Source organism: Phaenicophaeus curvirostris, chromosome 12, assembly GCF_032191515.1.
Source record: "Phaenicophaeus curvirostris isolate KB17595 chromosome 12, BPBGC_Pcur_1.0, whole genome shotgun sequence".
NCBI lineage: Eukaryota > Metazoa > Chordata > Aves > Cuculiformes > Cuculidae > Phaenicophaeus > Phaenicophaeus curvirostris.
The window spans coordinates 7,103,408-7,129,070 of NC_091403.1; the positions used below are offsets into that span (position 1 = coordinate 7,103,408).

The 25,663-nt window shown below is 40.9% G+C and overlaps 2 protein-coding genes across 5 annotated transcripts in view; one reads left to right on the forward strand and one right to left on the reverse strand.

The window, feature by feature from the left end:
• Positions 1-1,146, forward strand: part of SH3GL3 (SH3 domain containing GRB2 like 3, endophilin A3) — a 50,460-nt gene extending 49,314 nt beyond the window's left edge. For both annotated transcript variants that reach the window (XM_069866695.1, XM_069866696.1), the window contains exon 9: positions 349-1,146. In XM_069866695.1, coding sequence (XP_069722796.1) covers positions 349-554 — 206 coding nt within the window. In that variant the 3' untranslated portion in view covers positions 555-1,146. The remainder of the gene's footprint in view (positions 1-348) is intronic.
• A 1,288-nt stretch (positions 1,147-2,434) lies between these two features.
• Positions 2,435-18,617, reverse strand: LOC138725667 (lamin-B3-like). 3 transcript variants are annotated; one of them, XM_069866797.1, is made up of 12 exons: positions 18,252-18,617; positions 13,483-13,639; positions 12,345-12,470; positions 11,256-11,426; positions 9,823-9,948; positions 9,481-9,701; positions 8,573-8,798; positions 7,606-7,713; positions 6,660-6,776; positions 6,454-6,561; positions 6,268-6,320; positions 2,435-4,057 (listed from the first exon to the last, which is right to left on the reverse strand). In XM_069866797.1, exons 1-11 carry the CDS (start codon positions 18,599-18,601, stop codon positions 6,279-6,281), a joined length of 1,752 nt encoding a protein of 583 aa, XP_069722898.1. In that variant the 5' UTR covers positions 18,602-18,617; the 3' UTR covers positions 2,435-4,057; positions 6,268-6,278. The 3 variants fall into 3 exon arrangements, with proteins under 3 accessions (XP_069722898.1, XP_069722897.1, XP_069722899.1); XM_069866796.1 differs by having other exon boundaries at positions 6,242-6,320; XM_069866798.1 differs by lacking the exon at positions 6,268-6,320 and having other exon boundaries at positions 2,436-4,057.
• Positions 18,618-25,663: the final 7,046 nt, after the last annotated feature.

A 25,663-nucleotide genomic window follows, 5' to 3' on the forward strand; every position in this document is an offset into this window, starting at 1 on the left:
CCACCACTCCAAAGAGACCAGACTGATTTTGACAGTTGTCATTACTCAAGCTCTCAGTTTGAGGTGAAGAGCCTTTTAAAAGGGAAGGCAACTAGGAATGAAAATAGATTAGCACCTGAACTTAAGGGAGAAACAGAATTATGCTTTAAACTATTTATTATAAGTATTAATTCTTATACATGGAAGGAGCAAATGTTAATAGGTGAAAGCAATAGAAAAACTGTTGGGGGGTGAATTCCTGACAGCAAGGTTAGATTTTTTTTTTTTTACTCACTGTTTCATGCTTAGTGGCTGGTGGGAATGCTCTAAAGCTCTATTAATGTTTTTCTTTTTCTGTCACTGGGGCAGGTTCTTCAATGCACATGGATCAGCCTTGCTGCCAAGCTCTCTATGACTTTGAGCCAGAAAATGAAGGTGAACTTGGATTTAAGGAAGGGGACATAATAACTTTGACCAATCAGATTGATGAGAATTGGTATGAGGGGATGTTAAAGGGGGAGTCTGGCTTCTTCCCCATTAACTATGTTGAAGTGATGGTTCCCTTGCCTCAGTGATCGTGTCATGCAAGCTGTGAACGTGATTTCATGACTGAAATGGATTCACAAATGTTCTGTCAGTGTGGCATTCTGTGAAAGCCTTGCTATTTGACTGACTTACTGACTTTTGTATGCGTCTTTTTAAAATGTATTTATTTTATATTCAAAAAAAGATTTACCTTCCCTGACTCCATCAACCTGCAAAAAAACCCATACCCAGTTTTTTTGCTTTGTGCCTTGAAGATCACTGTTTGAAGTGTTTACTGGTAGCTCACTGTTGCTCCAAAAATGCATTTCCTTGCTCTTATTGTATGTGGATTTTTTTTATCTTTGGCTGCAATGATTTTACTATTGAAAACCATTTTTAAAAATACTGTGAGTGAAGCTAACTGTAACCAGTTCCTAAGTTACTGATGTCATTGAGCTCTTCTCATCACACTGTAATTTATTGTGAGCAAGTTAATCCACGTTTCACATTGTACGTTGACAAAAGGCAAAGTGGTTGTTGTCAATATGATGATGATGATGTTGTACTAAGTACAAGTTCTCAGCATTAAAAATTCCTATAACTTACTGACCAAACTGAATAAATATTTCTGTGGGATAAGAACAGTAGTTGCTCCTTCTATTCCTATAATTGTGGTATTTGTTTTTGAGCTGGAGGTCACTTTTGCTAAATCGATCAGCTTTCCATGAAGAAAACAATGCTACATAAAAAATGCATTAAATAAAGCCAAAGTGACACCTCAGCCACTGGAATTTTAATAATCTTGCTCTCGTCCTTCTGACTGTGTAGCATTTATAACATCTGTTAAATTTTTTTTCTAGCAGGAGGATAAGAGAATAATTCCTTTGAACTAAGTGCAAACTGGTGCTAACTCCACAGGGTTTGTGCAGAACTCCACTGAGATGAATAGGTGAGTATCATGGGTGATACTGCAAACAAATGATAGGTCAATACACATCTACTTTAGTTGAAAGGGTTGGAGAGGAAAGAGAAAGACGACTAGGTGGAGAAGAAAAGACAGACACGCTATAACTAAAAATATGCAAAAGTGCCTCAAAATGAAGTACAGGCCTTGAGCCTCTTATGTACTATCAAAATGAAGAACTAATTAATTTGGTTTTCTGGTGGCCTTTTCCTGCTTTCCTTAGCAAACAGAGTAGTGAACACAGAATTCAGGAGCCCCAGAGGAACATGTAATATTTTGCCAATTGCTCTTTGTAGCAGACAGAATGATGAGAAGGGAACTGAACTCTTTACGGGCAAAGAGGCTTGAATCCCGTTTCAGAGTTTCAAGCTCTACTTGGTTCTGTAGTCCAGCTGAAACAGCATTCGCTATTTCATGTGTAGCATAGGTGCAGTAACTTTTCCTCGTAAGAAACAAAGAGTCTCTAAATTGCTGTAAAAGACCGTGGTGTTCTGGTTTCTCTCATCTCTGGCAGTGGCTTGCAAAATGCTCATAAGAGAAGCAGAAGGTTATTCTTTGCAGCCACTTATGGCACATCATCTCAGAATTTGGACTTGCTTATGTAAAGAAGAGAATTCATCAGCAAGTACCCAGTAGTTATTAGAGCAGCGATAGGGAAAGTAACATGTCCTGGCCTCATTCTTGAATGAAAATACCTGTGACATTCTGTGTACAGAATTAGAGAGTCACAGCTGCTTTTGCATTTCCTCCCTCTATCAGAGAGGTCTCACCACTCATATCTTTCCAGAGCAGGTAAGAGTAAAAGCATTGAAGTCTTTCACCCCACCAGACTTCCCTAGAGGAAAGAATTACATGTGCTCACATGTGTATGTACGTAATACATTTTTATCAAGGTTTCTTCAGCGTGCAAGGATTCTTTCCTAAATTCAGTTTTATTTCTTTGAAGTCTTTTGAAGCACTCAAGTAAGATCAATGAACAAATGTGACTTTATTATTTAACCTCTAAATAGTGAAGTTCATGGATAACCTTTAATTGTTACAAAAGTTTAACAAATCAAGATAAATATAGCAAGGTTATAGCAGCAGCTATCTCTATGCAGACCATAATGTACAACAAGAATTGAGATCTGCTAAAATACAAGTATTAGACCAGTATCTACTGGTTGATGTCTTCAAACTCTAGTTTTTAGACAACTTGAGAGTTTAAACTGATATAAGGAAAGCTTCACTTTAGCAACTGCTTCCCAACACAGAACAGGTCTTAAATTCTGAATACTTTGGCAAGGTAAGAGGCAGTCAAAACTATTCCAGCATTTGGAGAAGTCAGCAATCTCATCCACTCCTTTCTCTTCAGCTAGTCACCTCCCCTCAAGCTACACTTCTCTTAAAGAGCATAAGTGGCTCAGTCAAGGCCTTTTCTTTACCATAGATCCAGCAAGTAAGCATTTTCATAAAATGAGACTAAGAATAATTAAATGCAGTGGGCCCAGAGGCTGTCTGCTTGGTTTGTGGGGGTTACGAGGTCAGGCTTTACATGGACAGAGTATTAAAGTTACAGTAGATTATGTACTGGCCAACGGACAGTATTCCCCAACTGCCCCATTTAGACATACACAAAGTAGTACTGCAGACCGCAGAGTTCTCATACATAAGGATTAAGAGCAGTTAGTGCTGATGCACCTTTTACTACAGTGGGTGCTTTCTAGTTTTGATTTTTATTTCAGCATGCTTTTCTAGTCCCTTAGAAAGCTGGGACTAAAATAGAGTGCTTAATATTGCTAATTACAGTACCTTCTTGGTTGGAATGAGATGCTCTTTCACATTTACAGGATAGATCTGTCCAAGTTAAGGTTGACACAGCTATGCTCCAGTACACTGTATCTAGGAACATAGAACACTGAAACTGGTGGATTTCCAGGTGCTAAAATACAGAAACAGTCTTGTTAAATAAAGTCAGGAATAATTTTTACAGCTTGCTTTTAATTTTAAAATATTTCATGCTAGGAAGTTCCCTAGCAGGTGATCTGACCAGCTTCGTATATTTCAGAATCTGAGCAGGAAACACTTCAGACACTCGCTCTTCAGCATAATGTTTTACTTCATCCCAGTTCAGATTTGCTCAAGCTGCCAGCTAGGTTGTGATCTGGTCCATGTAGTTTCCCACTCAGGCTTGAAACAGAAATCATGTTTAGAGAAGCCATATCAGAACACTGAGAAAGCTGAAGCAAATATTTAGCATCCTTCTAGGACATGTTCAGGAGTTTTGTAAACTTGTACCCTCCTCTGTTTCAGCAGGTCATGGAAATCAGATCCTTGTGTTAAAGAAAGAATTAACTTGACATGGAGCTTGTACTCTACTGCTCTTTATGTCAGTGAGTCCAAGGGCAGGGTCCAAGTATCAGAAGGTAGGAAATTTCATGATGTTATAGACAATGTTTCTTACAAGGAGGTCAGATGGGAGATTGCAAGTTTCATATCTTGCAGAAGATACCAAAACACACCTAGCCTATATCACCTGGATTAAGAAGTGTTTTCAGATGATTATCTTTGTCCACATTACATGACGGAACAGCTAGGATCCTCATTTTGCTGCAGAGATAAAAACATCAAGACATTAGGCTAATTAGCATGTGCAGAAACTTAATATTTGTTGCTAGTTACAGACGTGGTCCTCATAAGGGGAGGGTGTTAGCATTTTGTAGACTTATTAATAAAGCAAAGCAAATTTTCAAGAGAGGTGGTACCTTAACTAGACCAGATGGTTTGAGATTGAATGAAAAAGAAAATAAGCTTTTATAAACTTGAGTCCATGCAGTACCTAAGCTGATGCCTGAACAAAAGGCTACCAAGCTATCAGTACCTCAGTTCTGAGGCATCAAAACTTAACTGGCATGCAGATTCACACTACCTGAGTTAGAGTAGTAAAAGCAGGAGCAAAACCTACAGAAACCCTGCGTTCCTTTAAAACACAGCGTGCTTTCTTTTACTGCATGCAAGATGTTAACTGTTTTTCGCTAAGCCGCCTGTATTTCAGTACTACCACTGCAGTATTAATGACAAAAGTTTGCCAGGAATGATATTACTATTTGAGTGGGAGCATGAGAATTGATTCTTCCCAGAGGTGGCACACAACTGTATTGTAAAGTTACTGATAAAACAGATTAGAGGTGTTAAGGAAGAAAGTTACTTTTGCTTTCCATGACTGATGGCCAAACAAGCCATATTATTAGTTTATTTGAATAAAGAGCCTTAAAAATAAAACTCAAACCTTACTCCAAACATGAACAAAGGCTTGTATCAGTAAATCTCTTTGTAAGTCTAAAGCTTCCACTGGTGTTACTTCAACCATTTTGATGTATGCTGTGCATCAGGACCCCAAAAGGCCAGAATAGCATTATAAAAGCTTTCCCTGTTTTCAGCAGGGTCTCGCCCTCCTTCACTGAAGGGCTGAAAATACTACAAGAATGTGCATATGAGTCAGGAGAGTTTGATAAACATTCTTGGTATTACAGTAAGATATTTACCCAGATTTTCTGTTTGAGAGAAGGGCAAGGAACAGGCAGTAACTTAGGTACATTTCTTTAGAAAGTTAGTACTAAGGTACTTTTAAATGTTCAGACAGGTGTATTATGCAGATATCTAGAAAATAGCGGTGGTTTTAAAACCTGGTGCAATAAGATACCAGTCCTGCTTGTAACTGTGTATGGGTCAGCTTTAGGAAGAGCTGTGATAGCTCAACATGCTGTGCCAGGAAGAAGGAGAGAATGAGTTTTCAGCTGGGCATCCCCTTATGCTTAGGGTCTTGGCATTTGTACTAACAAAAGCAGACTTGGTGCTCTTTCAAGTAAAGAAAGAAACCGACTCAGGAGTCTGGTAAGTTCATAATTAAACTGAACAAAGCCCTTGTACTAATTCAGTTTTAGACTACTTCGGCAATTAAAGATACCTGACTACTAGTACATCAATAGTACATGAGCAGCACCCAATATGTGGAAGTTCAGACTTGTAATAGGGGCAGTAAAATGCCATTTGGTGTGGCTCGAGACTCCCTCACAGGGCATTACTGCAAGCAAGTTGTAGCCCAAGGGTTATAAGCATAGCAAAGACAAAATATGCTTATTCTGTTTGACTATGTTAACTTCATTCATACGATCTCCATCCTGCTGAAGTTCCAGTTGAAAAGTATTGGAGTATTTACAACTGATCTAAGGCTGAGATTCTTATTTTTTGACTATTACAGAAAAAGGAAGAAAAGATAGTTCCTGAAAAAGAGCTGGAACAGAAATGCCTCAAACTCATGCTTGAATTTAAGAGGAACTTAACCATCAATATACTAAAAACTTTGATTTCAGGCAAAAGCCTGAAATACTTTTGAATGGAAATACTAGGTTTCTTCAGTGTGAATTCAAGTTACCTTATGAGCGGGTCAGGGACACTATGGAGTGTCAAATAAGTCACTTCAACCCACAGAAGCAAGATACGTCCAATTAGTGTTTGTATTCTGTCCTTAGGTTAACAGCTTTTAAGTTTACTCAGTCAGATGCTTAGATGAAACAGACATTAAAGCTAGTATTTTTCAGTGTCAGTACTAAGAGACAAACGATAAATGTTATTATTTGATCATGTTCATTTGATCATGATCATTTGATTATATAAGCAAAACATCAATTCCACATCTGATGCAAAGCCATGCAAGCTACATCTTCTGTGGGACAAGAGACTGCAGCACTAATAATGAAGCAAGTTCTATGAAATGACAAATGTGATTCTCACCATCTCACCTGCTTAAGAATACTCACAGGAACCACTATCATGAAACCATGCAACATTTCTTTTTTCTTCTTCTTTTGGTCTGACATCAAGAAAAATGTTAAGAGTTGTAGGACATGGATAGTACTTGGGGAAGTATTTTAACACAGAAATAAAAAGAAAGGGCCATTGACTGATTTTGTTAATAGCGTGTATTTAAACTTCAGGCAGCTTACCCGAGATGGAAACTCCATTTCACTTCCAGTTATTTCTTCGTAATCATCTTCTTCCTCACCACTTCCTTCTTCTCTGGGTACATGCATTATCTTTCTCTCTGCGAGTTTCTAGAATACAGTTGAATTGCCACCACAACCCTCAAGAATTAAGCACATCAAGCAAGTTTAGTATTAGGACAGCAGAAGCCATTTACTATCTCACTTACCTCACCATCATCTGTGATAAGCGTAACACCAATCTTATCCCCAGTTCCCCAAGACGTCTGAGACTTCCAGACCAGATCACTAGGACCTGGGCTTACACCAGCAGCTGCACCCCAGATCTGCAACAGATTTAGAGTGAGCTTCTAAAGAATCTTATATGTAGTCAGATTAGGATTCAATCCAATACATGCACTCTTAAGTACACCCATACCAAAGATGCCCAGTAACAGAAGCTGAACTGCTGTGATCCTGGCAGGTTAGTTCTTATCAGGACTACCAAGAATGGTGGTAGTTCTTTTTAACTGAAGACTGTAAAGCAGTTAGTGCAGAAAAGGCTATTAACAGCTTCCACCTGATACAGAGGTAGCCTTGCTTGGACATGCATACTGTTTGAGTCACAGAGCCAGGCCACAGTTAGATGTACTCACGGCAGCAGTTTGTGTATACAAGATAGCTTCTAGCCTGGGGTCACTCACAGATTTCTTGAGCAAGCTTGTACAGACTTTGGAGTGCAGAATTAGGCACTACCTAAATATACTTCAAGTAGAACTTCAGAGCCAATATTTAGCTTAGTACTAATCAACTGCGAGCTCAGCATCACTGAACTGTAGTGGAGTAAAGCTTTTAGTAACAGTGAAATTGCACAACTTCTGTGATATCACAGGAGTGTGGGGAACCTTAAGAATAAGCTAGAATGTATTGATTCTGTTCATAATAACAACACATCACAATCTGGTATGATCCCAAGTTCAATGAAAGATCTAGCTTTAAATAAAATTTAACTGGCATTTCCGATCAAGTTGTAAGGATTTCCTCCATCTTCTCTCCACATAAAGTTCTTGAGGCACTTGCAGTATTAATTTAGTTTTCCGTATTACATTAATCTCTGTTGCCATCTAACATAACAAGAACAGAGCTCTGAGTAAGTTTTACAAAACTGCTACTTACTGTAACTACTTGGCCCGCCTGAAGAATGAACTGTGAAGGAAATTTGTACGTTACATCTGAGACTGTTTCGAGATGTCTTTTTAACACACATCCATGTAGTGGTTGATCCTGTGGGATGAGAAATTTCTCTCAGCATTACAGACCATCACCATAACAAACAAGTGCAAGGTTCTTTCCAAACTCAGGGGTCAGTTTTGAGGAAGCCTTCAAGTTTCCATTAAAGCCTTCCAATGACTTCTCTCATTACTTCCTTAGAATTAATCCTAGTCTCACAAGTTTAGGCACAACTATTCTTGCCTTCTGCTCTTTACTGGGAGATTCTGTTAAGTTGTGTTGGTCATGCCCAGCTATGAACTTGGGCCACAGAACAGATAGCGGCCTGTGAAGTTGGAAGGCAGCTAAGGCTGAATTGGCTAAGCTACCAGCCACAAGTTTTGGAGCTCTGAGGATTAATTCTAATTTGTAGACTAAACTAGTCCAAGAATTATCTAATTGGCCAGATAAATCTTCAATATAGATTAGATACTGTCAGATCTATTCACCCTTTTAGGTGTTTTAAGCATTTCTAAGTAATAAGAAGCTGTTGTTATCCCAAGTGCTAAACACCTTAGTTCAAGGATAAGCAGTACTTCTAATAGTGCTGGCCTGAAACTGATAAGAAACAACTGAAAGTGTTACATTTGCTGCATTATAGAACCCAGTGCACGTCCCCTTGAAAGCACCTTCCAGACATCCCTGCGAACAAAACACCTGCAGTATGGCAGGGGAGGGGCACCAACCAGTCTCTAGTCTTCTCTTGACAGCAGCCAGGTTAACTGAGAAGTTCTCACTTTGTATTTAGTTTGGCAGTACTCTTCCCTCATCTCTTCATTCTCACTTGTTGTAAACTCTCACCGAGTTACAAGTCTGTTCACGAGCAGTCATGCTTTGCAAGGAAGGCCATGCAGACCTGAGTGAACGTAAGTACCTGATCAGAGTTGTTTTTAAGCCTGACAAATTTCCCATCTGGATCAATTTCTTCAATAGATACATTTCCAGAAGATGAAGTATAATCAACAGACTTAAATCCAGCTCTATGTCCTCTCTTTTTCACTTCTTTAATTTTCCTTTTCCTCCCATGCAGGAACCGTCTCCCTTGACTTGCTTCTTGAGTTGCAGCGCTATGTGAAGACTGACTGGGTGACAGCTTTAGCCTAGAAGGGAGTTAGATAACATTCGCATTCGCTTGAATATCTGATGCTTATTTCTTCTCACTACAGCCAAGCCCAACAGCTTCTTTTATTCAAGACTTCATTGAAAGCTTGCATAAGATTTTATTTTTACTGGCAAGAGTACCTAAGTAGCTTGTTAAGTTTGGAAGATGGCCCCAGCCCTAGGGTACAAAGCAAGCTTATCTTGATAAGAAAAGTTTCCCAACTGCAATAAGTATTCCTTTAAAGTCTCTACAGACAGTCCTTAGTGGAAGTAGTTTAAGTTTTTGATGCTTCTTAAAGTGTGTGAGTTAATGTTATTCTCAACCAGTCAGTATCTGCATAGCTGAGAGCTGATACAGTTTCCCAGTTTCATTCATGAAACTTGAGCACTGCCTTTTGATTTATCTCTAGAACACAGCACAAAGCTTTGAGAAAGATTGATCCTAGGAAGGGATGTCTAATAGACCTTTTTCTTTTCCAGATGGGTTTTTCAACTTAATTCACCTTACTCTGCCATGTGGTAGACATTGTATATAAGTACCATCTACAGGCTATGGCTTCAAGAAAAATTATGGCACCAATCACATACTTAATATTTCTTGCCTCCTCCACATTCTGAAGTTAATCAGTGTAGAGATCTTGATGAAGCAAGACCTCATACAAGAATCTTGTCATAGCCTACCTCTGCTCCTCTCCTTCCAGCATCTTCCTGTAGGCATTTATTTCCAGATCTAGTGCCAGTTTCACATCTAAAAGATGCTCATATTCTTCCAACTGTGCTTGTGCCAGCTGTTGGGCTTGTGTCATTTCTTTCTCTTTTTCAGTCATACGTCTTCGATGGAGATCTCTATCATAATCCAGCTTTTCCTGTAGCTCCCTTACTCTGCTCTCCAAAGTAACAATCTAAAGTTAAGAGAAAAAAAATCCGTTCAAACATAACTGAAGATCAGAGAGGAGAGATTAATATTTTTAATTGTGTATCTAAATTAAAATAATTCTAGGAATATACAAAGAAAGAGAGTACCTGGCTTTGATATTGATTAATCTGAGATGTCAGAGTATCAGCTCTCTGCTTTGTTTCTCTCAGCTCCTCTTGAACAGCATTGGCAAACTCACTATTTCTTGCTGCAGATAGCTGGGCATTCTCCATCTATGGATAAGTCACCATTAGTAATGAGTTGCTTATGACCATGTATTTTAAATAAGGAAGGAAACCCAAGTGATTTCCAGCTGTTACATCTGGAAATAGTTATGTTTTGCTTAAGTGTACAGATACCAATAAAGTCCAAGTCAGTAAGTTTTTCATTGCTTTCCAGGGAAGTTTACACAAGTTTGACATTCATGTCAGAAAAAGTCAGCAGTAATGAAAATTGCCGATTTAGGATATTTCAGCTACAGATGCATGAGGACTTTGTATGGATATGAAGTAAATGGATTCTCCAAAAGAACAGAGAATATGTTTAGAAGCTCCTTGTCAAAGCATGGGGCTACAGGACATTAGGTGTGCCTAAACTGTTCATCTTCCCCAAAAGTTCTATTACTAACAGTTCCTGCATCACTGTAGGCAGCACTAAGCTATTTGTACAACAATTGAATCTTGAGATGTTCCAAGAAAGGATTAAGTAGACCCATCCTCCTACAAGAGGCACACAGAATTTCTAGTGGAAACCTGGACAGAAGCATCCAAAGGAATTCACCAAGTTGGCATATAAGTTGGAGCACAGAGAAAACCAGAAGAACCAGGAAGAAATCAACACATGTACTTGCTGAGAAAAGTATCGGATCAAATGATTCTGCACTGAATATTAAACAAGGCTTAAGAAAACAATACCATACACTGCAACCAGCCTAGAACCCCTGGGATCTTACCTACCAAGATTATAAGCCTAAAGTATTAGATTTTCCTGCATATGTGGTTAATGCTGGAAAGAGGTGTTGGACCAATTCTGGAAGGCAAACTGTCAAGCTACCTCCATAGCCACCCTCTCCCCTTTATCCAGTACAAGCAGCTGGAAGGGGGTATTTGCAGTCATAGACTTAAAAGTGCACTTGTACAACTGTATGAATAACTAGTTTCATGCATTTTAGTAAAACTTATCAGTAGATCAAGTTTCATTCAATAATACTGAAACTGCTTAAAACACAGCACACCTTAGTCCTGAATTTGTTCAGACAAGCTCTCAGATTTTTCAGAAGTCAGAATTATGATCAACTTTATTATGTTAGCCATTTCTAATTGCTCCCCAAAGGGACAGTTTTATGCTTGAACCAGTTTTGATTGGGACCAAGTATTTATAGAAGTTCTATTCTAAAATTTGACACTGCTTCAAAAGCCCATAACTTACGCCAAGCAGCTCTGTGCTGAATGCAAGTAAGCCATTTATGCTAGTGTGACTTTAATCATATCAAGGTGCAGAGAACTCAAGCTTTGTTTTATTAGCATCTTTACAGACTCACTTTCGCATTGAACGTTCGCTCCAGCTCCTCTTTGTATCCTTGGATTTGTTCCTCCTGCTGTTTTCTGAGCCCCTGCAGAGCATCCAAGAGCTTACTCTCAAATTCTCTCTGACGACCAGATTCTATTTCCGCTATTGTGTCCTCATGGACTCTCTTTGTCTCCTTGAGCTCCTAGGAGAAGATGAAATTTCTCAGAGAAAAAGCAATCCAATACAGTTTGATTTGAAACTGTACTTACTGTACCAGCTTAGCAAGTCATGCAATATTGAAGCAGATTTATTGACTGCATGGTAATTCTATATTCAGATCTTAGACATTCATCCATTAGTTCAGGTACTTCCACCTTGCTAGCTGTGCTGGTTGTTTCGCTTCCTCACTGCCAACACCACTAAAACTGATCAATGCAGCAGTTTGTATTTTATTTTCAGACTAATTCTTTGAACTAGATGGATTTGTCTGCTTTTCTTTACTTACAGCACATGCATATACACTTCAGTTGAAGTGCTGTTACTTTACCTATTATTGTCTTATTCAAAACATAAAAGTAGTGGTTAGAGGAACTAGAATTCTCTATCACTTAAACCACACGCTTTGGGATTTCTTCCAGTCAGAAGGAAGCTGGTTTACATTCACATGTTTTTCAGTTCTATATACTGATTTCTCACACGAAGGTTTCCAGACACTTTTGATAAGTGTTAAGGAAGTGGAGAACAGAAGTTGCTTATTAAAGGAGATTTAACTTCTTTGATTATTTCGGGCTTCTAGCAAACATCTGGAATCATTTAACTAACTGTTATATATGCACCTTCAGTTACACAAAGTAGTATACTGGGATTGTAGTTACCTTCAGAAGAGCAGCCTGAGAAAATGATATCATATTCCAGGTACCTATTGGTACTGTGCTAGTTAACATGAGATTGTGTACTTTCTCAATGTCCTCCTAGTTAGGTGGATTTTATTGACTTGTGGACTGTCATAGGTTGACTCAGTTAGTTACTTTAAGGATAAAGCACATGTTAACATTGCTTTTAAGTGCATCCAGGGATCATGGACACCTAAAAAATTCCTTTTTAATAAGCTAAAACATACATCTTCATGAAGGCGCCTCTGGAACGTCATTTGTTCCTGCAGGGTTTTCATATGATTTTCCAGGTCCACTCTCCTCAACATTTCACTATGGAGGTGCTTTTTGGTATCTTCCAGTGAAAGCTGCAGCTAGAACATACAGACATCAGGGTAATCAAAATTAAGAGGTCATTTTCCAAGCTAAGACAGTCAACTTATTACAGGTCATTTAACCTCATACCAACAGCAATCAAAACACACTACTTAAGTGAAGCTGGTTACTCTGTTTAAGTTCTTATTTCAGTGGGATCCAGCATATTGGCAATAGAAAGAACTTGTAATTGTTATGTAGACCAGGTTTCCCACAAGGCAAACTTAGAGCAGCCCTTAATCCCACCAGCTAAGTCTGACTCCTCAAAGTAGACTTGTTATGAATCAATTGTACCACCCATATAGATTCCTCCCATTCGCTACACTAAGTATTTCAAACTTTTCGTTAACTTCAAATATCATTTGTTTTAATTCTTTAACAAGCGAGATCCTCCAAATATAGCTTAACTATGTTAAGCTGACATACTATTATACACTTTCAGTGTTGGAGGGTGCTGATTCAATGATATACATATAGGGGTTTTTAAGCTGAAGGTTTTTATTTGTTTTTTTTTTTTTTAAATTAACTTATTCAATGATCACATTAAAGCATGAAACTACAACAGCTACACTCTTAGAAATGCATTGACAGAGTAGCAACTCAAGCAGAGTTCATTCTCATACAAAAAAAGTAGTCAAAATTTACTTGTTCTGCCAAGATTTAAGCATAGCAAAGTGGGGCCCATCGAACGCTTAATTTGCTGACACCTTAAAGAATGCTACAGGGGCTATAACAGTACAACACATTTCAGCTTACTTTGTCCTTAGAACAAGAAACACTACATATTGTCATCATAGAACAGAATTAAAGGTACCTACCACAGACAGAAGGTTTAACAGACCAGCTATCAGTAGCACTTGCATTCAGCAAGACTGCAGAAATGTTTCTGCCCACCTGTCATTGCCAGATAACTGTCTTTCCCTGCTTTAAAATCTCAGTAATTAGTTACAGAAAAACAAACAAAAGCTCCAAGAACAAAAGCAAAGTTAAAATTCCAGGAACAAGTCTTACAGTGACTACTTGATCCTTTAATTCATGAAGGTCATTCTCCAAACTTCGTTTCTCACTCAAAACTGTTGCTAAGTCAGCTTCCTTTGCATTCAGCTGAGCATCAAGATCTCTCACTCGAGCCTGGGCCAGGTTTAAATCAGCTTCCTTTTTTGAATTCCTGCAGGTGAAAGTTTTATACTCAATAAGTTGCAGCTGGTAAGGGAGAAAGTTTGCTTTTAATGTGTTTACCTTCACAGGGGTCTGTGGCAGAACTGAAACAGAAGAGAGGTTAATTAACCCTTGTGAGAGCACAGGATGGGCTCTAAGAAACAAACCAGACAGGCCCCTCAGACAAGTGTAATTTGTTTAACCAGAAAGATTTCTGACCCAGTTTCCAGCTTGCTTTGTGTGAATCCTACACACAAGCTGGCTATTTTCCACAGCATTACAGCCAGACAGGGAAGGGATGGCACAGGCTGCTGTCTCCACAGAGAGGGATCACTCACCCTCAAAGCTCAGCAGACCAGTGACCTGCTGCTTCTGAACAAGTTGCTCACACAGATCCCTCCTTTCAGCAGAAAAGGCCACCACCAGCTTCCTGGAAAAGTGCCTGTTGGATATTGAAATGCGCCACTGGTGCGGCCTAGAGCCCCCCCACCCTTCTCACCAGGAGAGAGCTGCCATGGATGATGCCTCCAGCCCAGGGGAGGCCCTGCAGTGCCTTGAGGCAGCCAGCCTGGCTGTGCGCAGCTCTAGGCCTGAATTCCTGAGGCAGAGCTGCAGGCGATGCTGGTCACAAGTTGGGGCAAAGCACCCCCTCCCTCCAGAGGGAGAAGCCAGCTCTAGCTGCCAGGAGCTGTCATTCCTCTTCCCCTGCAACCTTCCTGCCCAGGAAGGGTTTGTCCACAGGAGGTTGCTGGCCCAGCTCTGGTGAGCGCGCCTCGTCAGCCACACATCCACAACTGGGCTTTGCCCCCGCAGCCCCTCAGCTCCTGCCACAGGACAGTGAGCCCCTACAGCAACCACCGTTCCCTCACAGCACCCTTGCAAGAGACTTCTCCCTCAGGAAGAGTCACGCCCTCTTCCCTCCTTTACCTCATGGCATTACAGAGCACAAGCAACTTTGCCTTCAGAAAAGTACCGTTTCCTTACACAAATACCAAGGTACAGAGCCCATAGGTACCACCTGTATGGCCAATGCAGTTGTTTAAGTTGCCAATTTTACTTGGCACCACAGAAGAGAAGTGCTGGGCCCACAGTGGGTTCCTGTCACAGAATGGAGTGCTAATTTCCCACACTGCTTTAGCAACCAAAATCCTTGCAGTGGCCTGACCACTGTCTGACTCCCTGCTCAAAATTCAGATTTGAAAGTGCAAAGAATGAAGTGTTCAGTTTATTTTAGCAAAATCTGTTCTGCCAAGTGGCTAAGTTGTGATAATTCATACAATGAATTTTCCAGTTGATAACTGAGCAGACCAGTTGGAGAAAGTCCAAAGTCATTCTGCAGGAGTGATCAGCTCTAGAAAGCTTAGACTGCAAGGAAAGATCAGAAAAAAGTAAGGGTTGTTTAGTCTAGAGAAGAGAAAAAGCAACAGGAGACATAACTGTCTTTACATACACGAAAGACTGCAGCATAGAGGAAGGGAATCTGTTTTCCATGCCTGTTGTGGAAAAGGCAGGAAGTTGCAGGCTTAAATTGCAGCAAGGAATATCTGGGTTAGATGTTAGGGAGAGGAAACTAACAGTAGTTCACTGAAGCATGTTGCCTGGGGGGGTATATTCTGGAATCTTCATCATCTGGGATTTAAGTGAAAGGGTTAGGCAAATACCTGCCCAACAGTTGGTTCCTATACCAGCCTATACCAGGGGTGTGCAGCTACATCAGGTTCTTGGCTCAAGGCCTTTTCTAGCCCTGCTACTCATACGTTTGTTGACCATGTCCTCATACTTCATGACCTTGATGCAAAACTAAATGTTTTGCTAGCAAAGGTTATTTATTCTTTACTCAGACTCTAGGAAAAAAGTAACTCTCGTGGGGTAACAATGAAAAACAAGATAATGCATTGTGGGGCTTTTTTAGCATTTACAGGTTTCTTTCTTTTCTAGGTATTAATTAGGCGCCTTCATTTTGGTATCTCTACTAGGAGCCACTACTTTTGTGAGTATTAGTTATGATATTAGTAAGTACATCAGCAACACTAACAACAATATTGGCTGTTTTATCCTACAATAATATAAATTTCACTCTGTAATCAAAGTTTTTGCACCAGTGAAGTTCCATTAGTATCTGTTTTAACTCTGTGGTTTGGTGGTCAGCTATCCTGACACAGGCATCCAACAACCAGGCTCAGGTTTCCTATATTCTTTCCTGACAAGTATTCTTTTCAGAGAACCCTGAAGTGAGTAATTTCATCTTTAAGAACACCAATTGAACAAGCCCAGCTTTAACAAGAGCCTTTATCATCCTTTTAAGCCAAGTTTGGGGTTCAGAACACCACTTTACATTACTGTGCAGTAAGAAGTGACAGCTACATACCATGTATACAATGTATAGCAACCTCCAGAACTAAATGTTGCTTACTGACTACTAACTTTGAGGCACTGCCAGTATCTTTACTTATAAATCAGGGTGTCACATATGCTTGACCTGGAGAACTTAAATAATTTTACCGAAAGAGTTCAAGTACCTTTGAAACAGACTCCAGTTTGTCAAGACTGAAGAACATGAACAGCGCTTGCAGAATTAATTCTTAAGAGTTTCTGCTTACTACACCGTATATGTCAGGTTCAGTAGCAAAACGCAAGTCTATACTCACTTGTGCAGAAAGAAACTGGTCTCATCTTTCTCTGCTGTGCTACTGTAGTTGCTTTGACCTCCCTCAGGCTCTGAATTTAACTGATATGCTTATCCACAGCTCCTCCTCCCCAAACGTCTCTGGCCTACTTCCAATAGCCACTGCTTAAACAGTAAGACAAAAGATAAAATGCAAGCATACTTTACTGTTGCTGAAGCTTACGGTCTCTTTACCAGTGATTAATAAGACCCAATGGTTAATGCTGTTGGGAAAGTATCTGGTGACATTCCATCCTACAAGAGTTCCAGGTTATTTAAAGGGTGTATATATAAAGGGCACGATACCCTCAAAGTAGTTTGTTCCAAGTCATTGGAGACATGTGCAGTAAGGCAGCCCAGATAAAAAACACTCATTAATATTAGGACTTCAGTCTGCCTTTTCTTAAAGCAGCATGTATGCTGTATCATTTCTGTTGGGCTGTAAAGTTAACCACTTCTAAGGCCTAATTACTATAAAGAAAAAAAAAACACCTCAGTCCAGAGGATTCCATACCCACTAAGCCTAAGGCTTCATAAACAAAGCCAGAGTTATACAAACACAAAGAGCAGCAAAAAGGTTTTAGAATTGGCTTCACCCCGCTCCTCACTGTCCACTGAAGTGGCTGCTTAGATTTATGAAACAGATCCATGAGCCAAAACCCAGCATGAATGAGACAAGCCCAAGAACTTCTAAGCAGCTGAAAACAGAAGCTTAGACTAAAACCATGTTTCATTCCCAAGGAGAACAGCTACTTAAGTCCCACTGAGCCTACGAGGGGACAGTATTTACTCCATACAAGTGTGCAAAGAAAAAACCTGGTGCTTTAAGTTGCTATGATACAGATTTATAACAAGATTTAGGAGGCCTGTGGACACTCAAATAATTACAAGTCTGTAATTGATTTAGCAGTAAAATGGGACACTAAAGTAACTAGGGATGCTAACATCCAGTATATATCCAAAAATGAAGCTCGCTGGGATTGGATACTTGTTCCCTCCCCTTCAGTACACACCTTCTCCCCTCCTTCAGTAGGATTTGATTGCACTCACATTGTGCCACTCCTCTGTTCCAGGCGTGGTGAGACTAGACAACACGATGATTCTAGGCTCAGGATACATAGTTTGCAAGAAAGTCAAGCCTGAAACAGTAGCATGTAATTCAAGGCCTAAAAACCTCTAGGACGATTTCTGTGCAGTACCAGCCTGGACGAGGTAAGCTCTACTGTTGGCAGGACTGCCTTCTCCATGCACTGCCCTCCAGGCAACACCCGAGCTAAAAACCCCTCTAAAGATACAAGCCAACTAGTACAAAGACTCCTTCCCTTACTCTCGTAACTTTCTAGATACTTTTTAGCCTCACAGCTTCTTGAGTGTTTATAAACACAGGTGTGGTGGCAAACCCAGTCACAGAATCACAATCATAGAATCACCAGGTTGGAAGAGACCCACCGGATCATCGAGTCCAACCATTCCTATCAAACACTAAACCATGTCCCTTAGCGCCTTGTCCACCCGTGCCTTAAACACCTGCAGGGAAGGTGAATCAACCCCCTCCCTGGGCAGCCTCTGCCAGTGCCCAATGACCCTTTCTGTGAAATTTTTTTTTCTTAATGTCCAGCCTAAACCTCCCCTGGCAGAGCTTGAGGCCATTCCCTCTTGTCCTGTCCCCTGTCACCTGGGAGAAGAGGCCAGCACCCTCCTCTCCACACCCTCCTTTCAGGCAGTTGTAGAGAGCAATGAGGTCTCCCCTCAGCCTCCTCTTCTCCAGGCTAAACACCCCCAGCTCTCTCAGCCGCTCCCCATAAGACTTATACTGCAGCCCCTTCCCCAGCTCCGTCGCTCCCTCTGGACTCGCTCCAGCCCCTCAGCATCCTTCTCGTGGCGAGGGGCCCTGTCGGTTCCCAGCACGCCGAGCCCGGGGAAGCCCCGGGCGCCCCCCGAGCCCCGCGGCTCCCACCTGCCCCGCAGCTGCCGGTGCTCCTCGCCGAGCTTGCCCAGCTCCACCTGCAGCGCGGCCCGCTCGATGGCGACGTCGTCCAGCGCGCGGCGGGCGTCGGCCAGCTCGCTCTCGTAGCGGCCCCGCAGGCTGCCCAGCTCCCGCTCGCCGCTCTCCCGCCGCTCGGCCAGGCGCTGCCGCAGCGCCGCCTTGTCGGCCTCCAGCGCCCGCACCCGCTCGATGTAGGCGGCCAGGCGGTCGTTCAGCTCCCGCAGCTCCTCCTTCTCCTGCAGCCGGCTCAGCCGCGCCGGGCTCAGCGGCGAAGCGAGCGAGCGGCCGCCGACGGGCGTGGAGGACAGCGGGGTGGCCATGGCAGCGCCGGCCCCGCGGCCGCCCCGGCGCCGCCCGCGGCCGCGGCTTAAAGGGGCCGGGGGGGCCGGAGCCGGGACGGAGCCCGGGGCACCTGCGGAACCGAGCGGCCGAGCCGGGCTGGGCACGCGGCGTGACACACGGGACCGCAGAGCGGGCTGGGGTGCAAGGGGCATTAAAGATCGTCCAGGTCCACCCCCTCCTTCCCTGCCTTGATAGAACATGCTATAGACCTGATAGAACATACTTCATAGAATCACAGAATAGTCTGGGTTGGAAGGGACCTTACAGATCATCCAGTGTTGGGACACTCTGCAGAGAACAAGGCCTGGATGCTGTGAGATTGTTTAATACTGAACAACTCTAACAAGGCCGTGAAACAGAGAGCCGAAAGATAAACAGGGGCCAGCTGGGAGGAATGCAGCAGCTAGTTCAGTGGGAACAAGCACCAGCTGAAAGCAAAGCAATTAAAGAGAACTATCAACATAGTTAATTTTAGTATAACTTGGTTTCTTAGCATGTGCAGTAGTTTAGCCAATAATATGTTAGTAATAGCCTTATGGACAGCTACCTTTAACCAATAATACACTGTAGATACCCTCGTGGACACCCAGTTATGTAACCAAAAAGGGTTTATAAAGAAACAGCTAAGCTCAATAAAGTGAACATTCGCTAATCACATTGATCTCTGCGTTTTGATTCCATGCTCCCGTCAACAATCCAGTTCCACACCCCTCTTGATATAACATACTATAGACTCGATAAAACATACTTCATAGAACCATGGAATAGTGTAGGTTGGAAGGAACCTTAAAGATGATCCAGTTCCACTCCCCCTGTGATAGAACATAACATAGACCTGATAGAATATACTTCATAGAATCAGAATAGTCTGAGTTGGAAGGGACCTTAAAGATCATCCATTTCCACCCTTGCTTGATAGAACATAATATAGACCTGATAGAACATACTTCATAGAATCATAGAGTAGTCTGGGTCGGAAGGGACCTTAAAGCCCACCCACTAGCCCAGTGCAACTTGAGGTCATTCCCTCTCATCCTATGGGATTCCCTCTCATCAGTTGGGATGAGAGACCAGCTGAACGTATATCAACTTTCTGAAAAGGTTTGCTTTCTGTCCTTTTCAGTTGCTACAGTTACTTAAACAATCACATAGACCTTTAACTCTGACTTCAGTTACACCCCTGTAATTTGTTATCTTCAAAAAGAGACATACAGGTGCAGCCAGAACATACTTCATAGGATCATAGAATAGTTTGGGTTGGAAGGTACCTCAAAGATCAGCCAGTTCCAACCTCTGTGCCACGGGCAGGGACACCTCCCACCAGACCAGGCTGCCCAAAGCCCCATCCAACCTGGCCTTGAACCCCTCCAGGGATGGGGCAGCCACAGCTTCCCTGGGCAGCCTGGGCCAGGGTCTCACCAGTCCTATAGTGAAGAAATTCCTCCTTATGTCTAGTCTAAATCTGCCCCTCTCCACTTTATACCCATTGCCCCTAGTCCTATCACTATAAGCCTTTGTGAACAGCCCCTCTCCAGCTTTCCTGTAGCCCCTTCAGATATTGGAAGGTCTCCTCAGAGCCTTCTCCAGGCTGAACAACCCCAACTCTCTCAGCCTGTCAATGTGAATGTCAATGTCAATCTTGAATGTGTGAGAAGGCCAGGCTGGAAAAAAACCACCTAGGAATAACTGAATTGGAGATATGACTGCAAGCAGTCATGAGACTGTAGAACAGACAAAACCAAAACCATCCTGTTTGTCTGAAGTCTTCAAGGCCTTGGACAGCCTGATCTGGTGGGAGGTGTCTGTGCCAATTGCGGTTGGGGGGAAGTGGTGATCTTTAAGGTCCCTTCCAACCCAAACCATTCCATGATTCTATGTCTGTTTTTTTCACAAGTAGTCCCTGCTCTTTCCTGTGTTGTTGTTCGTGGGCATTTCTAGCTTCTAGACTGGGCTGTGGAGGCTGTCAGCCTTCCATCCTAGTGTGTCAGTGTTTCAGCTGAAAGCTGATGCCTGAGCAGAAGGAAGAATGGAGGAAAAAAAGGAACCTGCATCCTGACAAACGTGTGAAACAGTCTTACACTGGTTATATTTTATATAAATCATTGTTCAATAAGAAAGTTGCTTCAGTGCTTCTTTAGTAGTACAGACACATACTGTGGTAGTTGTCAGTTTTCTCCAGTAACTAATTATTTTACCCTTTTCTTTTTCACTTACATTTTGGAGAGCAGGTGCTATACAGATTTCATTCAGTATGAGCAAAAAAAAAAAATAATCTCTGAACATTAATGTAACTGTTACTATAGTGTTGCAGCAGTTGCAAGAAACTTCACTTAAGAGGTCAGCCTATGTCAGTGTTATTTCCTACACAAAAGAATAGCCTCGATATCCTCTTAGAGTTGTTTAAGTATAAAGAGAGATTTTGTAAGGGCTGTAGGTGTAAATTCAAGCTTCACTTTATAGGTCGGCAGGCAGGAAACAGGAGAATAACCAAGTTGGACCCAAGATTGTAGAATTAGATTATATATGTCCCTGTATACAAAGTTACAAAGTAGAAGAGGACACAAATGCTCATCCAGGGTTTTGACAGAACTTCTTTACACAGTTGTATAAAAAGCAAAACACCGTTTCAAAACTAAAACTACATGCAGCATGGTAATGACATACGGCCAGACTGAGCTCCTCTGTTCTAGTCCTAACAACAGCACCAGGAAATTCTTTTCTGCAGAGTGGTTCCAGTTTTTTATTTTGATATAACGAGCACTTGTTTGTTCTCCGCTGCCAACTGAAAGCTCAATTCAAGAAAAATAAAAAGTATGATTTAAATCTGAATATGTACCTCTAAGTTGTGTACATCTGAGGGTTTGCTTCAGCTTTGAAAACTCAGTCCTCTGCAAAGAACACTGTGATTTTATGTCATTGTCATGTCTGATAGTTGTATGTTACTGGCCAGCTGTTCAAATATAATTGTATGGTTTTGGAACAGATGCAGAACAAAGCAAGAAATCTGCTATTCTAAGAATATTCTTTTCTTGCCTGCCAAGGCTTTGTAATAGTGCAAACAAAAACAGCTGAAAGAAATAGTTCAAAAATAGTCCAAGCTAGTTTTATCTTTTGCATTCTTCACCGACTCTCCCTATGCAAGAACAGAAGGTGGCAAGTTAAGAAAAGCATAATGGAAATCTGATACTGATTCTTTTCTTTCTGACGTTTTTTTCTGACTTTTTCTTTGGTTAAGACTGTAGCCTGTAGCTTAGTCTACAAGCATAGCTGAGAAATTCCTGCAGAGATAAGCCTGTACCATCTTTTCCTACTGTTTCAAGTATAAAGAGCGGGAATGTTTAATGGTTAAGAGATGAGAGGATATCAGGAAAAATTGTGGAAAAACGTATCCTGGACTAAAGCACAATAAAGGAGTCCTTTTGCAGGAAAATGTTGATATGAGAGATTTAGACAATATTAGCAGATTCCACAAAGTTAGAATAAAAAACTCTCCAATGTTAACAAAATGTTTGCGGACATTTTTTCCAAGTATCTTAATCAGGCCTTGATCTTGAGCTGGTGAAATTAACTGAAAAACCACAGTGATACAGAAGTACAATGAAAGCCAGGAAGAAGTCAACTCAACTTTTTTTGCTATTCTTTTTTGCTATTCTTTTTCTTAGGCACCTGCTGACTGATTTTAGCTCTGCGTGAGCAATGTCTTTGTATTGGTCCCAAAACGTGGTCAGGACTGAGTGCACCAATAAGCCTTAACGACCTTGACCCACCTCAGCTGCTGCCCACAGGTGCAGGAAATCCATTTAAGCTCTGGCCTGGGTTTCAGTGGTTCTTTCAACGCTCCTAGGTTGTGTCTGCCTGTAGGATTTATTGACCCAGGACTGATTTTCTAGCTCAACCTTGTACCTGCATAGGTGCTGTAAATTTGCCTGGGCTTCCTTGCACACCCTCCCTGTCATCTTTAGCTGCAAGGCAACAAGGCCAGCAAAGAAAATATGAAAGTAAGTGGAAAATACACTTTTTTGTTATCAACTATATACCTCCAAATTGTGAATCTGGTTCTTTATAACCTTTCTTTCTTTCCATCCACCAACCCTTCTTTATTCTCATTCATTATCAAATAGATTGTATTCAATTATGTCATCACTGACTGTTAATAACAAGTACATATGCTAGCTCCCACAGGAGCCAGGAACCACCTCCGATCCACCAAACCTAACTCAAATCTGAGTCCCTCGTGAATATGAAATCACTTTCATCTCTCTTAGTAGAGCATAATAATGAAAATGTCTTCATTTATGTCTAGACGATGTTGCTAAGTTGAAGTGAGCTGAATCCAGTTAATGGAGAACAAATAGTTTATCCCACTATTATTGCACTTGACTCAATACCTACTCGATATGGAGCTCTTGGGCTGCAGCCAGGCTGTGGGGAGGTGAGCGGTTACTTTTCCTTGGTAATGATTCACAGTAGAGTCTCTTAAGGAAGACCGTAAATGCGCAACTTGAGAAACAAGAGTATTTGCTACCATAGCAAAAGACAGTGGCGAGCAGAAGAGAATGGAAGGAAAAACAAAAAAATAATTTCAGGCTTGCTTGTTGTCTTTGTGTTTACTTTCAACTGTAAAGTGTAGATAGAGTCAGTCCTCTGTTAGTGCACTGCCTTATTCTTGGTGTTGGGCTTCCTGTTTTATTTGCTGCTTTGTTCCCATCCACCCATGCTTACAGAAGTGTGCAACCCTTTTATGGGCTTTGTTGTTATTTTTTTTCTGTATTTGTATTGACACTCAGACTGTATGGGAGAAAGTGGAAATTTTGTTTATCTTACTGCTAGGTGTTTGATGCACAGTGTCAATTTTCTGAAGCTGTTCTGGGGACCTCAGTTTTGTTTTGGGAATTTACTTTTTTAATCTGTTTCAGCTGTTATGTATGCTTATTCCTTCTTCTAGTTTTGCTGCATTTTCCTGCAATAATCATATATATTCTGCTTTCATAACCACATTGTCTTGGTCACTACTGTTCCTCCCAATAATGTATCACGTATTTCTTCTAAACATCCTTTTTTAATTTTTTTTCTTCCTTCTCACTGTTTCATTCTTGCTGATGTTCTGTTCTTCTGTTTACATATTAGTGTGTATCTTTAGACACTCAGGTAAATGATGCATACAAGTCGTCTTGTGAGACACTGGTCAACTACTTTATTCTTCTTGCTTTTCCCCAGTGAATCATTACAGTGAGGGCAGGAGTTGTCCTGCTGACCTTTGTCTGTCACTCATGACTTGCAGCATAACTGATTTACTCAGAACCCCTGTTTATTTACCAAGCGTTGTATCTTTCACATAGTACTCAATAACATTTTACTTTTAACAAGCACAGCAGTAAGGGCCATTGCAGGTTGAGGAAAATGGATCATTGTCACTGTTGCATGTGAAGAAAATGGCGTTAAATATTTTTGCAAACTAGGAAAAAATTTTGTTAAAGAACATGTAGCTATGTGTGAACAAACTGAAGCCCTTTTACTTCTGCAGTGAAATTTTCATTTTGCCTTATCTGCATTCAATCTTCATCTATGCAAGTACATATTTTCTAATTATGCTTACAGTAAGCCCCTAAATCCTTTTGAGACAATATGCTGCAAACTCACAAATTATCATGTAAGCGTTTTATAAATCTACCTCAAAATGTCCATTTCTACATTTTAGTTAAGGCTGTGAACACTGAACTGAACCACAACAAAAAGTATGTGCCATCTGAATCAAGATGTGTTTGCTCTGGAAAGTCATGAAATTTAATGCTTCTGCTACTACAGTATGGGATCATAAATATGCAAATGAGCCACAAGTTGTTTTGCTGGAGGATAAGAAGGAATTTGAGAGACAAGAAAGAAAAACTATTTATTCAAATACTTGAAATAGTGACCATTTGTATATATTGTATCGGTTAGTGCTAGATTAATTTAAACACAAACTGGGAGGAAGTCAAGTATTCTTCTACAATGTTTAGATCTGCACACAAGTAGTTTTTCTTTCTTTAAGGCACAGGAATTTATTTCTCCTTACTGTATTGATGGAGCTGTTTCCAAAGACTGGGGCATGGATCAATGTGGAACGCAGTGGGTTCTGTAACACCAAGAAATCAAAGGCGCAGTGCTGTGGCTGAACTTTGTACCTTTATACTAATAGAGGCTTTAACCTTTATGGGGTATAACACACTTGTGAAGTGTGACAGTGCATGATTGCTCTCTACCCTGGGGAGCTTGTTATTTCAGGGTAAATAAGCACCCTGTACAAATACAGTGCAGGGCCCAAGAACTGATTATACCATGCCAGGGTTCTCATGATGCTAGTTACAGGAAATTTAACATTTTCCTTTTATTAGTCAATCAGGTGAAGCTCTATTACTGATAACTCTGAGACCTCAAATCAAAATTAGTTTCTGCATGGGGCCTCCGCAGGATACTTCCAGTTTTGGTATTCATTAGACATAATCTTGATTTATGAGCCAAATGTTGTTCTGCACTCTTTCAATGGATTTTAAACTTACAGTTTAGCCAAACGTATTTTTCCTAGGTAGAACAAACTTTCTTTTTTATGATGAAAGATTGGCCTTCAATATCATCAGATTTGCTTAACTGACTTTGTTTTGAGGGAGTATTTATGTGAAAGTGGAGTCTACTGAAGTATGTATACCTGAGTTTCAGAACAAAGATAGAGAAGTGTGGTTTTTTCGTTTAGATATGAAGGTTTCCTATTAATGCTCACTGAGAGAGTGAAATCTGGTGGTTATCATGTAATCAAACAGAAGGTTTTGCTTACCAGACTGCCGATTTAATTTTCCTTAGTTTTGCTCTTAGCTCTATCTTGCTGGATCATTTTTATTCTGCCCGCACTTTTGAGCGTAAGTTAAATTGAAGTCTTCTGTTGTTACAATTGAACATAAATCAATGGATGAAAAAATACTTCGTGGTTGTGTTTGATAATAAAGATGCTTGTTCTTAAGTCAGTATAAAACAAAGGATAAGAACGTCATATTTCCAACCAGCTT